At 35.3% G+C, this 14,661-nt stretch overlaps 2 protein-coding genes across 5 annotated transcripts in view; one reads left to right on the top strand and one right to left on the bottom strand.

The window, feature by feature from the left end:
• LOC145248160 (anoctamin-8-like) overlaps window positions 1-6,559 on the bottom strand; it is a 282,493-nt gene extending 275,934 nt beyond the window's left edge. For 2 of the 4 annotated variants that reach the window (XM_080109990.1, XM_080109989.1), the window contains exon 1: window positions 6,164-6,559. In XM_080109990.1, the coding sequence (XP_079966116.1) occupies window positions 6,164-6,413 (250 nt within the window). In that variant the 5' untranslated portion in view covers window positions 6,414-6,559. The remainder of the gene's footprint in view (window positions 1-6,163) is intronic. The other 2 variants (XM_080109995.1, XM_080109992.1) reach the window with 1 other exon arrangement.
• LOC145248165 (uncharacterized) overlaps window positions 1-14,661 on the top strand; it is a 132,738-nt gene that overhangs the window by 10,771 nt on the left and 107,306 nt on the right. The gene's annotated exons all lie outside the window — the stretch shown is intronic.

A 14,661-nucleotide genomic window follows, 5' to 3' on the forward strand; every position in this document is an offset into this window, starting at 1 on the left:
AGGTAACAAGATAAGGATGCGACGTCTAGCAATAGGCATATTAGGGGATCTTGTATAGGGTGTATATATTAAAGGGGGAGAGAGGGTTGTCTAGAGGATTATTAGATAATTATGGTACTTATTCCCAATTTTGACGGAAAGATTCTCGAGTTCGATAAGCAAGGTACACCTGAAGAAGGTTGGAGATTACATTGATCGAAACATTGTGCAAATAACACTCAAGATGAGAGCAGTAGTCTGCAGAATCAAAATAATATGAATAATCAATTCTCATCTAAAGAATTCAGAATCGTACTTACTGATCGCCTCAGTTATGTTTTTTCTCTGAGTCTGAATTTGAGATCAACAAATCACTGACACTGATCGTAGGCATCTTATTCACCAACGTAGGTATTAATATTGCTGCAATCCTCAGAGAATACTCTGCCTCTACGTCCAACTCAAGGTGGTACTTCCCAATCTGCCATTAAATATTGGTATTCTAACCCCCCCCTCAACACGTCGTAACTATGGATATACGCACATAGACAAGGCACTCCCTTAATTGTCTCTTTAGTTTTTATCGATACGTCAATATCCATGATTGTTTGTTACTTGTCATCTCCTCAGTGTCAAGTGATGTGGGTTATAGAGAGGGGAAGGAGTAGGTAATGGAAATCAGCCGATAAAAAAAAAAACGCTCTTTGTATAATGGAGACCTGGCATCTATTTGCTTGAAAAAGAACATTTTTTTTTTGGGGGGGGGTGATTTGCGAGCTCATTTTCAAAAATCTATATACGCTAAGCTATTTCATGTTCGTACGTATGTTAACACTTTTCACATGCATCTGAAAAATGGTAAGAATTATAATTTTAGTCACTTCAAAATGAAATGTTCTTAAATCGAATAAACCATAATAAATAGAATTCTGTCAACCTCAAACAGTTCTAAAACATTTTTATTTTGATATATGTGTTACAGTTGAATAAATTATTTATTTTAAAATTAATTAAATCTAAAAATTTCTATTATATAAAATGTAGTATGTTTGTATGTTCAGCCAAAAGTCAAAATCTACAAAATAAACACCCACAAAGTTCGTATATTCTTGATCAACATTACGCTGGATAAATAGTATCCAAACTTGAGAGGATATTATTGATTCTCTGAGGGTCAGCTGAGCCGGGTTTCGTTGGGGAGTGGCAGGTAGCAGTTTTTCATGTACCAATTTGGAAATAAATTACAGACTAATTCCGAAAGTAACAGGATAGTTTTTGTGTGTATTTGTGTGTATATGTGCTACTGGAGAGGAATGGGCTTGGTGGAGGAAAAAGGGGGGATTAGAGAGAGAGAAAGAGAGAGAGAGAGAGAGAGAGAGAGAGAGGGGGCTGGAGAAAAAAGATAGGTAAATAAAGGTAGAGATAGAAGTTTTGATAGAAATATGTTATACTTTAGCCCTGGGCAACGCCGGGTAGCCCTGCTAGTTATAATATATAGAGAAATAAAAAAAAATGCAATAGTTTTTTTTTATTTAAAAAAACATTTAACTGACAAGTATATGAACACAGAGAAGATGGTAGGTAATCAACTGGGATTTCCACAATGTCCTACTAGTCGATATTAGCAGGAAGACTCGACGTTGTTCGGGAATGAATAAGGATCAACGAATGTGTCACCCCCCCCATATTTTATTGCCATCGAAATCGGTAAAAATCGCCCATTTTCTTGTTGACAATTCATATTCCGATTATTATTAATGTTGTTAAATGATTCAAACAGAAATGTGAGTTTACCATTATCAAATAAATAATTATGCGTTTAAATTATAAATTATTCTATTTATTTCTTAAAGTTATTTTGTTGCAAAGAAAAAAAGAGTACACAAAACCTCAGCTCACTGCAGCAGCATCGTCCGGTAGTACTTTCCGTAGACTCGTTTTCACATCTGTCTCATCTGCTCCAGTGGCCTGTTTTTATAAAAGACAAAGTCCTCGAAATTTGCATATGTGTGCGAGAGCACATGAGATTTTGTGAGACTGCATTGTTATATAAGGCCACAGGCGCCATCTTGGACCCTTTTCAGCATCAACACGCTGCGTCGGCAAAGCGCACACCGAGGCCGTTTAAGAGGTAAGCCTGCATTCCCATAATTTTCGCCACAAGTTATTTCCATTATATACTAGTAGATAATAATACTTTATGAAGCACTCACATTAAAGGTGATAAGAGCAAAGACCCTCTCCCCCACAAAAAAAGACATCTGATCCCACGTAGGAAGGTTCTTAAACTGCCATCTTGGTTTTAGCCAGCAAAAATCCGCAATTAATCCACAATTCCAAAATTAAAATCAAACAAAATTTCAATAACATATGGAAGTGCCTATTTATAGAATATTTATGAGAAATTATTAGCTAAAAAAACCCCCACAGAATCACGTCTATAACTGTTAGAAATTATTAAATACAAGGTGGAATGATAAAATTGTCGCTCTCAGAAAAGATAATATGATTCCATTTCCCTTTGATAAAACCGATTTTTTTTTTGTTGCCGACCATCTACTAGTTGGCCAGTTGTGTACAAATCCCAAGAGCGATAGGAGCCTTCTATCATGTCTGAAAGTAACACAGTGTTCAATGAGCAAGATTGGAGATGTGCCACTGCATAACTCATGCTCTCTGCCGATCCAAGTTATGACAACAGGACAATTGCCAAAATGCAAATCTGGATAGTTCAATGCTTGAAGGCGGCACAGTTCAACAAAGTTTCCGGCCACGGTTATAGTCTTTGGTGTGGTTTCAAGTGAAGGCCATATTCTGTCACCTCACATCTTCAAAGTCGGCTTGAAAATCAACATCAAAGTGTACCTGGATGTGTTGAAGAGTGTGGTGATCTCTTGGTGCAATCAGGTGGTCGCTGGCAGACCTTGGGTGTGGTAGCAGGACTCGGTGCCGGCCCACAAATCCAAAAGTGGCACTTGTAGAAAAGGCATGCTCCCAGTTCTGGACCTGTATTGAGGCGGTGATTGAGGCTGAAGGCAGCTACATTGAATAGATGTCAGCTCAACTACATAATCAAGTTACCTGAATTGATTTTTTTTTTTTAATTATTGAGTTTTAAAATAAAGTTGTAGTGTTGTTTTCTTTAGGGGGGACAATTTTATAGTTCCAAGCATGTAGTTAGATACAAAATTATCGTTCGTTCATCCAGTTACTAAACGTAGTGTATGCTAGCTAAAGATTTTGATTTTTCTTTTAGTCTTTATGCCATTAAAGCCTCAGAGAGTTGTGTAATTTATAAAAGATAGAATAAATTTTGACCGAAAGTGAATCTAACATTACAGTTGATAACATTTATTTATTTATTGAATTTAGTGTATTGCTGATTTTAATAGCTTACTTGTATTTATAAATTTTTTACAAACTCATTCAAATATAAAGGTTAATGACCAATCGAAGCCCAAAGTGGTACTCATCCTATACGGGTTGAACAGTTTTCCTCCGAAGGAGGAAGTTTCATGGTAGTATGAAATTCACAAGCAGTCCCCCAGTCGCATGTATATACCCCTCATCATGGAATATGACGACGTTAGGCTTTTGCGTCTAATGACAGAGAGGTGTCGATGTCCTCCTACATACAGCACCTGGTATTCCCAAATGGTCACCTATCTGGGACCGACCAGGCTCAACATTGCTTAACTTCAGTGATCTAACGCCAACTGGTGTGTCAACGTGATTTTGCCATGTATAAAGGTTAATGAGATGGATAGATCGACAGTTGAATGGTGTTGAATATTTTGGAAGGATTGAAAATTTGTCACTTAAAACAATAAAAATCAGCAATTCTCCACCCTTTGTCAGAAATGCTGCCTAAAAATGTAAGGATTATAGGACAAAACAGAAAGCAATCGAAAATTATTGAATATATAAATAAAGTATCAAATTAGATATTATATATTTAGTGGTGGATGCTCTGCCGAACTACAAGCCCTTGTATCACCTCGACATAAATACTCCCATGAAACCCAACAAGCAGCAAAATCCCACCCCTACACAGTAAAGATCCCTAGATGTAAGAAAACCTTTTACTCTAATAGTTTCGTCCCCAGAACTGATAGACTCTGGAATTCTCTTCCGGGTTCCTGCTTCCCCAACTGTACTGACATGTAGAAGTTCAAGTGTAATATGAACAGACATCTTGCTGCTCAACTCCCTACATAGTACCCCTGCAATTTATGGCCCTAGTAGTAGCCCCCTACATCAAAGTGGCACTGTGCCTTGTTTGGGGGTGAAAATGGAATAATATATATATATATATATAATTAACAACAGTTTGGGGGAAAAAATGATTTTCGCACACGCTTCTAGTGGAGGCGGAAATAGGGTGCTTACTTTACCATTTCTCTTTATTAGAAAATCGAAAGGAAGAAACATTCAAAGGCATTCCAGAGCAGAATTTAGAAAATAGCATATAGACGATCAGTGATTTCAAATCATCTATAATATAAATATCACCTATCTGTTTAAATGTATGTATGTATGTATGTATGTATGTATGTATGTCTGCCTAAAACTTTCGACAGAGGCAACGGATTTTCACGAGATTAGTATCGTTTTGAAGCTTTACCCTTTGGACGACAAATATCGTAAAATTGCGAAAAACATTGATTCCTTCACCCTCAACTGGGCACTTTTTTACAGGGAAGAGTCGCTTTTTCCACCGATATTTTCGAGAGTCATCCCTTCTTTTCGATTAACTAGCCTTAATTTAAACCTTTGCCACTTCCGGTTTGGCGATGGATGCAACGGCAAAGAAATCACGTTATTTTTTTTCACATTCTTTTCTTCCTTCGCGGTACAGGTTCGAGCCTGCCTGCATACTACTACTTTTTTTTTTTTTTTTGCTTAACACACACCTTATAACACCCGGGCAACGCCGGACACCCAGGCTAGTTAGAAATAAAAGTAAAACACAGAAGAAATTTATATAAAACTATACAAAATACTGTTAAAAACTGTTGGCAATTTCTGATTTCATCAAGTAGATACTTTCTATTTGTATAAAATTAATAAGCATCAGTCAGCCACTTATGCTTCGTCTGTGCTATTCTAAACAAAACAGAAACCGTTTTCCTCCGTGCCACTATTATATCAAAGAACCCGATGTTTAACTTCACATTTCACCCTTGTTTTTAAACAATCAAACAACGCCTATAAGTAATTACGTTATTCAAGTTAAGTACAAAATATTTGAAGGTTTATTTACTTGCCCTCCTCCCCAGGAGGGATGAGGGTGGGGGCGGATATAGAGAACTTACTCCCCTCCCCACAACAAAACGGCACCCGTACTGAAAACAAAACTGTTTAGTTCCGTCGACATGCCCTCGCATCTCAGACAACAGACAATTATTAAACTTCAATCCTCTCTGAAAGGATGAGGCAATGCTTGAGAGTATGGTCATATGGCCTTCCTTCCCCCCCTCTATCCCCCCCTGAAAAATGGCACTACACCACATAGTCGAAGAGTCAAGGAGGATGGAAAACTGACGAGTGAAAGCACTTACCAGACCTCTACTGGATAGGTGCGAATAGGAACTAGGACTTTAGGGGGGCTTATTGTCACCCAAACTCCAATGAAGACCAATGGTTATTATCGGCGAAAAGTCAATGGTAAATGACTGTTGCGATAATGCTAATTTATTTCCAAAGGTTATCAAATAAGGTGAAAAGTACCGGTAATCTGGGGAGACCTGTTGTCACCCAGACTCCAGGGAACACCTCCGATTATTATCAGTGAACAATCTCTGATGAAGACCTGTGTGAGAACTCCTAGTGAGTGAAAAAAAAAACTATGATTATATATCGCTTGAATGGACATTATTTGGATCGGGCTAAGATCAAAGTGTAGTATTTGTTCGGTCTGTGGATGCTATCCTCCGAAGCATTACCTCCTCACTTCAGAGAGGGCATGAGTTTTATATGCGTGGGTGGGTTCTGACGGGATTACACAGGTATATTGTGTGTTCTCAATATAAACAGACTTCACTCTGAAAGAAACATACTCTGGATTATGGTCTTCCGATGATGCGCCAGAATTAGGTATAAATTTTTTCTTTACTTTTTTTTTTATTACAGAAAAAGAGATAAATAACATTTAAAAAAAAAATTAAAATTAAGTTGCACTTACGTGTTTTCTGTCGTGCGTTTTTTGTTCTTTGGTTTTTCGTGTTGCTGTTGTTAGCAGTCGACGGTTTTGTAGAATTGCTGTTTCCGTTGTTGATAATTGCCGCTGAATTTGCCCGAGAAATCCTTTCATTATTTTGGTGTTTGCTGTGATGATGATGGCGATGGTGATGATGATGTGATGATCGCGTGCGTTTTTGGTCCACAGCCGAGGAGATACCTGCGGGGTCGCTACCAAGGCCGATTGAACTCATCTAATTTTTTTGCGGTCGGTGGCGAAGAAGAAGGAGTGTAATGATGAGGATATCACCAGAAAGGGTCGACTTAACAGAATCTGCAGTACCACTTTATTTATTTATTTTATTTATTTATTTATTTATTGTGTGTGTGTGTGTGTGTGTGTGTGTGTGTGTGTGTGTGTGTGTGTGTGTGTGTGTGTGAGGATTAATAACAATAATATCACAAAATGATCATACGTCCTTAATTATCTAAACACACGGAGAAATAATAATTGTTATAAACCGTTACTAAAGAAAATAAACAAATAAATAAATAAATAAATAAATAAATAATAATAATAATAATAATAATAATAATAATAATAATATTTTTAAATTATAATTTAATAAAATAATAAAACTAAAAACAAGTTTTTAGTACGTTTGAATTATAAACAAAAAATAGCTTCTTCACTTAAAGAAATAATATAGTTCAATCGCAATAAAACTGCTTCTGTTTAATGACGTTTTTTTTTGTTTTTTTTTAATAAAAAGTGTAACAAAAACAATTATGATTTTAGAAGCAACAGACTGGAATCCCTACTTACTTACCACCTCCACGAGGGCAGAGTTAGACACAAGGTCATTTTTTTAATATGTGGATAATCCATCTCCCCAAAGAGGAGTGAATGCTCTGAACTGTGATAACAATTTAAATTGCCTTAGTCTGGAAGGATTTCTTTTTCACTGACGGCAGACAGAAGAGATTGAAGTGTGTAGCAACACAGTCAGCACACATACTACATTTTGCTCCTAACCCCAAAACCAAGGATATCCAACGATGTCACCATCTGATGGGCGCCAACGAAAGAAGAAGCACATACGATAAACAACAATTCACTGTTATTTATTTATTGTGATGGAGTCCGCTAAGGCCGCGCTAATGTGCACATCGAATCCTGATCCCCAAGCCTAGTACATCCACGTTTCCTATTCTCTCTTTTTTCTCCTCCTTCTCGCCGCCCTTCTTCTAATTTCAAGATTTTTTTTCTTTATTTTTCTCTTTTTCTTTTTTATTCGTGTAAGTCTTGTCGTGTTTTAAATCGATTGCATTTGTATATCCCCCGGAGTCGGCACCTTTACCTTTAATGTCTAACGAACGAACAAGTGCTCGCTGTCAAAGCAGGTGACCAGCAGCTCCGCCCTCTCTCTCTCTCTCTCTCTCTCTCTCTCTCTCTCTGAGGCTCTCTAGACAGGTGTCTGTTTTTCTCTCTAAAATCCGGAGAAGAAAGCTGGATTTAAATTTTGGAAGACGATCATTGGTTTGAAATGGCGATTGTGCTTTAACGGAGGTTTGCTGTTTTCAAAAAACGCCGTTCGCGTTCTTCTGCCTCCGAAACTGCTGCCAAAAAAGAAATGCACTCTCTTTTAACGTGTTGTTGTTCTCTGCTAAGCCGTATGTGATGCTCGCATCAGCATCAGCACTGCTAACACGAAATGATGGAAACGACGGAGGCTGTAAGAAATTTGCAGCAGTAGTATCGTGATGATGATGAAATACTGATAATGATGTTGTACCTGAGTTTACGAGAACTAAACCTTCTATTAGTAGTAGTAGTAGTAGTAGTAGTAGTAGTAGTAGTAGTAGTAATAATAATAATAATGATAATAATAATAATAATAATAATAATAATAATAATAAGAAGAAGAAGAAGAAGAAGAAGAAGAAGAAGAAGAAGAAGAAGAAGAAGAAATAATAAAATAAAATAAAGATGTAGAAATACAGACTGTGCTATTTTTAGGTAGGGTTTTCAAGTTAAATTCAATTTAGTCAATGTGCGCTTACCAACTAAATACTTACCTTTAAAAAGTTGATTTATAGGAGTACTCGGGTCTATTTTGAACAAATACCACATTTAAAAGTTTCGCTTATGTAAGCGTGCTAAAATAATAACGTTATTATTGAGAAAACCATTCTTAACATGGGGTGGGTGGGGCGGAGGAGGTTTTGTAACTATTCTGTATTTTCACCTAACAATGTAATAATTACCTCCAACGCGCGCCACAGTTTTAACAGTATGTAACACGATGTAACTGTAATTTAAATTACAATTACATATTTAATTTAATTTAATTTATCATCCTAACTTTTTTATCATTTAAAAGAAGCTTCAAATAAACTGCTAATATTAAAAAAAAAAAAAATTCACAGCATACAAAAATACTAAAAATGCGAGACAAAAATCGTGTTTACATTATCGACGCTTTAAAACAACGTTCCTATGTAGTGACGTTTTTTAAGCCGTAGACATACCCATGTTTTAAAAATCTAGTAAAAATCAAATAATTGTCATATTTTCCTGAAATTTTCGATATTTATCTATTATTAAATAAACTTACACAATAAAAGTAAGTTTTGTGAAATATATTAGAGGATTTTTTTCTTAAGTGTTCAACCCCCCCCCCATATTTTATGTTACGAAAATTAAACAAAATAAATGTAGGTCGATAAAAATTCCAACATTTTTTAAAGCTGAAAAGATCAAATAATTAAAAAGTGTGTTTATATATATATATATATATATATATATATATATATATATATATATATATATATATATATATATATATATATATATATATATATATAATCCTGTTATTTTCTCACTCACTTTAAAGTTGTAAATAATATTGGACATAAAATCAATGTTATTATTTAAAAAAAAACACTTTTTCTTGATAATTATTTTTCTCGGTAATATAATTGTTTGAATTATAAAAAAAATAAAAAAAATAGAAAACAGAATTCTAAAAAATAATTATTTATTAAAAAGCTTTAAATGATATTAAATTCAAATATTACGCGATATGAAGTTTAACCAGATTTTTTTTATATAACCGGTTTCCAATAATAAAAAAAAATACATTCATGTAATAGAATATATGACTCTTGAGATAATAAAAATTGCAAATCGACTAAAAAAAAACTCGTTTCGATTTGATTATTTAAATGACAGAGGGTGATAATCAAATTTTGCGCCTTTTTTTCCAGAAAAGTACGGACGCCTGTAAGCAGCATCATCTTTAGATACATGTATCAACAGAACAGGTTAAAATTAATTTTATCCTCCGTGTCATTCATTATTAAAAATCTATTTGTTTTGCAAAGGGTAAGTCTTATATTGTTTTTTATCCATTTTTTTTTTATTGTACATTTTATTTATCCATAAATTTCTGCATAAATGATTTTCCATAGAAATTGATCCAGACTATAGTAAACACACGAAATGATGACGTCACTAGTTAATGTGTACAATTATGACGTTCTACACAACGGTTTGGAGATGCCTAAATTATATAGTGAAACTTGAATTTAACTTGAAAATACTATTTTAAAAAAATAGCACGGTAACATAAGTGCATAAGCACGAAGTAATATTTTTAAGACCTTTATTATCTAATGTATTCTGTATTATTTTCACTGGTCGCCATGTTTGTTTTTGTGCACGCATTAAATTTTTAACTCAGGAATCTGCACTAAATTTCGAATGGAATCTTTATTTAATCTACATGGATAACATGCCCTCGTTCCGTCAGTCATGACTGGTTAGAATCCTAAGCAATTCGCAATTGTATTTTGAGTGTCGCCCGCACTGAAGATTGAAGCTTCAACCTCCATAAGAGTGTAACTTATAACTGAATTTTACCAACTCACCCACAAGTAACAAATGGCGTAATGGATAATGTATTTGGTGAAATTCGGTTGTTGTAAAGTTAGACCCTTCAGGAGGTTGAAGGTTCAATCCTCAGTGCTGGCAACACTCGAAATACAAGTGTGAAATTATTTAAGACTTCTACTCTACCATGGCTGACAGATCGAGGGCAGACTACTCTCGTGGATTAAATAAAGGGTTTTGTTCAAAATTCCGTGCTAATTCCCGAGTTTGGCAAGATACACTTGAAGAAGGTCGGAGGTTACATCGACCGAAACCTTGTGAAAATAACACTCAAGATGAGATGTGAGATGTTCTCTCACCTCAGTTTTGCCTTTGATGCCATGATAAGCAGAGAACACATACAGCATCTGGTATTCACAAATGGTCACCCATTTTAGTACTGACCAGGCTTAACGTTGCTTAACTTTGGTAATCTAACAGGAACCGGTGTGTCAACGTGATTGTGCCGTATATTGGACAATCGATAGAGCAATGGAAAATACAAATGGCGGCAAAAATCGCTCATCATGAACTTATTCAGAAAGTTCATTTCATTTATATAATAATACATATTTTTTATTATTATAAAATTCTTCTGCGCAAGTCCAGAGTTAAAACTAATTTAAAACAAAACCAAAACAAAGATAAAAACAAAAAAACAAAAATACAAAAACATCTTCATGGTGTGCGTACCCGTCACGGGACAAAAATTTCATATTTAAAGAATCACGTAAATTGAGCAAATATTTTTTCTTTTATATAGAGAATCATTTTTGTTTTACGATTTCTAGCAATTTTAATAGTAAATCGTAGCCATTACGAGGCTGACTTTGATCGAGTTGTCTCCCTTTATTTATTAAATATAAACTCTCCCGTCCTCATAAAATAAAACTGCTTGATTAATTTACATGGATTTTATATGACATTTTGGTTCAGCGACGGATATGTACTTAATAAAGATTTATTTCTGTATTTTTGGTTTTGGAATTAGGTTAAACTCTGGACTTGCACTAATTCGTCTGCTTCCTCTTTGCATGTCTCTGCTGCTTGTCGGGTTTGTCGGGGGTATTTACGTTGAGGGGTACAAGGGCAAGTAGTTCGTCAGAGCATCCACTATTAAAATACTTGTAAAACAGGCAGAGGGATGCAACATTTTATCAATGGGACAGAGGCTGAAGCTTAGATGACAAGACCTATCAGGTTGGCGACTCTCTTTTGAACCCTGTCCAGAAGTGACAGACTAGAAACAGATGCACTTGTCCAAATGTGACAACAATATTCCATACATGGGCGAATGGTAGCTTTGTAGTGGTACAGGATACTTTCAGGCATAAGTAACTTTCTAGCACGGTAGAGAGAGCCCACCTTCTTTGCAGCAGCCTTTGCAATGCTCTCGATGTATCTGTTCCAACTCATGTTCCCTGTGAACGTTGTTGCGGACCAGGATATGATAATCCTAACTCGCTACAAAAGAAAATAATGAAATGAATGGAAGGAAGGAAAAAAAAAAGCTCAATTGCTGAATAAAATAAACATGTTGTTTATTTTCTGTTGAAAATAAATGGTTTAGGTGGAACACGTGTTCAGTTCAGTCATTGACGACTACGCGCATGGAAAAAGAGGAATAAAGTAGGGGAAAGAGAAATGGCAGTCCAGCATGTAGAAAAAGAAAGAGAGAGAGAGAGAGTTGACCTCGGTAAAGCTGTGCGTGCATGGTAGCAGTCGGCCACGTGGAAGTGTCTTCAGGCCACAAGCTGTGGACGTGAACTTGTCTGGTTGACGAACCAAGGCAAAAGAGAAGAAAGAACAAGTTGAACGTTGTTGTTGACTTTTATACCGCGGTCAGTGTTCTGACTGCGCATGTCTGGATTTCACTTAAAAAGAAGTGACATCACCAATGTGTGTATGTTTGCGCACGAGCGTGCATGTGTGTGTACGTGGATGTGTATATACGTGCAAGTGTGTGCATATGTGTGTGCGTACATGTGGGTGTGTGTATGTGAGGAAAAACATGTTCGAACAAGACTCCCCCTCCTGAGGAGAAAAAAAAATATATATATATACAAGAGAAACGTATTTCGTCTTTGGTTTTTTAATGTATATATATATATATATATATATATATATATATATATATATATATATATATATATATATATATATATATATATATATATTCTAATAAGTTATGTATTGTTTAAAATGCTTTGGCCAATGAACTTTTCGACCTGTTTTTGTTGTTGTTTGTGGTGTGTTGTTTGTTGTAATTTCTTTGTCCGTTTCTGAGTGTGTATGTTCTTGTATTGGACTAGGAGAAATGTGTAATTGTTCGTCCATGAATGCAGGTTTAAGTCTGTCTATTGCAATAGTGTCTTTTTTATGTCTTTTTAAAATGGTAAAGTACTTTTCACATCTGTCAAGAACAAGATAAAGTCCGGAATAATTTGGACAGAGTGGTTTTTTGACTGCGTCGTTCCTGATAAAAACGTATTTACAGGTGTGAATATCGCTTGGAACAAAAATGTTTGGCTTTTTGGTTGGGGTGAATTTTAATCGTGACATTTTATGTTTTAAATCCGTTACAAAAGTTTTCGTTGGGGACATGTTTGTATTGTTTTTGCAGAATTGTCCCGGTAAAATCAGTGCTGATCCGAAAACTAATTCTGCAGGTGTGCTCTGCAAATCTTCCTTCACAGTGTTGCGAATTGCTAGGAGAATGAGTAGCAAATTGTCTGACCAGTCCGCTTTGTTTTCGTTCATAACCAAGGATGCTTTTAATTGTCTATGAAACCGTTCCACCATACCATTTGCATAAGAGTGGTAGGCAGTAGTTTTAATGTACTTTGTTCCCAACAAATGGTTGAATTCAGCGAAAAGAGTTGATTGAAACTGTCTGTTGTGATTACGGAGTGCACTCCGAAAATCGCTATTCAATCTTGTAAAATCGCTCTGACTATTGTTACGGCTGATATGTCTTTCACTGGTATTGCTGTCGGCCATCTGCTGAATCTATCGACTATAGTAAGGATGTGGGTGTGTCCTTTTGAAGTGGGAAAGGGTCCAACCAAGTCGATATGAACATGAGTAAACCTAGCATCTGGTACACTGAAAGTTCCTGAAGGTGATTTTGTGTGCCTGTGAACTTTGTTTTTTTGGCTATGGGCTGAAATATGCAACTGTTGGAAACGAGAGGTGATAACCGTATGTGTCTCAAACTTGAGAGCGTTGTGCATTGTGTCCGTGTATGCACTGCGTGCGAGCTAGATCGGATAGTAGTTTTAGGTTGACAAATAAAAACCAATGGTATTTACTTACTTTTTAAAATGTCAATTTTAACTAACAGCAACACCATCTACCTAATTGTCATGTCGCAATTAGTTAAATATTAATGCATTATTGCATGAAACAAATAGGTGATTGCGTGACATCCACCATTAATTGAAAAAGACGGATTGAGTTACTTCCCCTGACTTGATGATGTTTAATTATGTATAAACTTGCAAGTTATTTCGAAAACTGCTTTCGTTAATAATTATCGTTTTTCGTATCGACATGACAATTAAGTAGATATTATTAGTTTTACTTAAAATTCAATATTTCGATTTTCGAATTTCACTTTAATAACAAAAAGCGCCGATAAAAAAAAATGTGTTTTACTGGGTTCTTAAACTTACATATTTCGATTAAATGGTAAATGTTACTTTACGCAACGACAGAACACCGACCATTCTAATTTGTTTTTTTTAGGGGTAATCCAGGTCGCTGACAACGAATCTGATAATCAAACCCGTCGCAAATTTACCGTTTGTATGGTATGAACCCCTGGACCTTGGGACTATTTTGTGCCATTTCACCACCTTCGGTAGTGTTTTTCTTACACGTACGTTAGCGTGCGAACGGGCGTAGTGAAGTGTCTTATCACATCGCGTAGGAATCTTTCAAACAAGAAAGTTAAAAAAAAAAAAATGAACCACACTTTTTTTTTTTTTTTTTTTTTTTTTTCGTCTTACGTATTTTTTAATACTTTAATTGATCCAAAAAAATAAAGTTTTCACGACCGGACCAAGCACATTTTTATGTTTTTCGTTCTTTTTTTTTTGGGGGGGGGGGGGTATTCCATTAACAGGTGCTTCTGCAGTTTAATTAACCATTTTTCCGTAAGTAACGCGCCGATATTTACCATTTCACAAAAATTCTGTTTACGTTGTTCTATTGTTGCGCAAGGTAACTTTTACCGTTTAATTGAAATATGTAAGCTTTTTTTTTATTTGCCGATTAAACTTTAAACAACACTTACATGGAGGAAAAAATCACTAAAATTTTAAAAATATATAATTCTAAAAGCATAAACAACTCCCCCTCGCATTCTCTCTATCACTCTCTCTTGAAAACGCTGTCATTTATTTTATTTTCACAATCTTTTTTTTTTATCTTTATGCACACATACGCTCTCACCCCCCACCTATATATATATATATTTTTTTACTATTTCTTCTTTTCTTACGTAGAACTTTCGGTAGTTGTACAGTTTAATCAAGACATTAAAAAAAAAAAAATGAAAATATTGA

Source organism: Euprymna scolopes, chromosome 26, assembly GCF_053919585.1.
Source record: "Euprymna scolopes isolate OS-2025 chromosome 26, ASM5391958v1, whole genome shotgun sequence".
Classification (NCBI taxonomy): Eukaryota; Metazoa; Mollusca; class Cephalopoda; order Sepiida; family Sepiolidae; genus Euprymna; species Euprymna scolopes.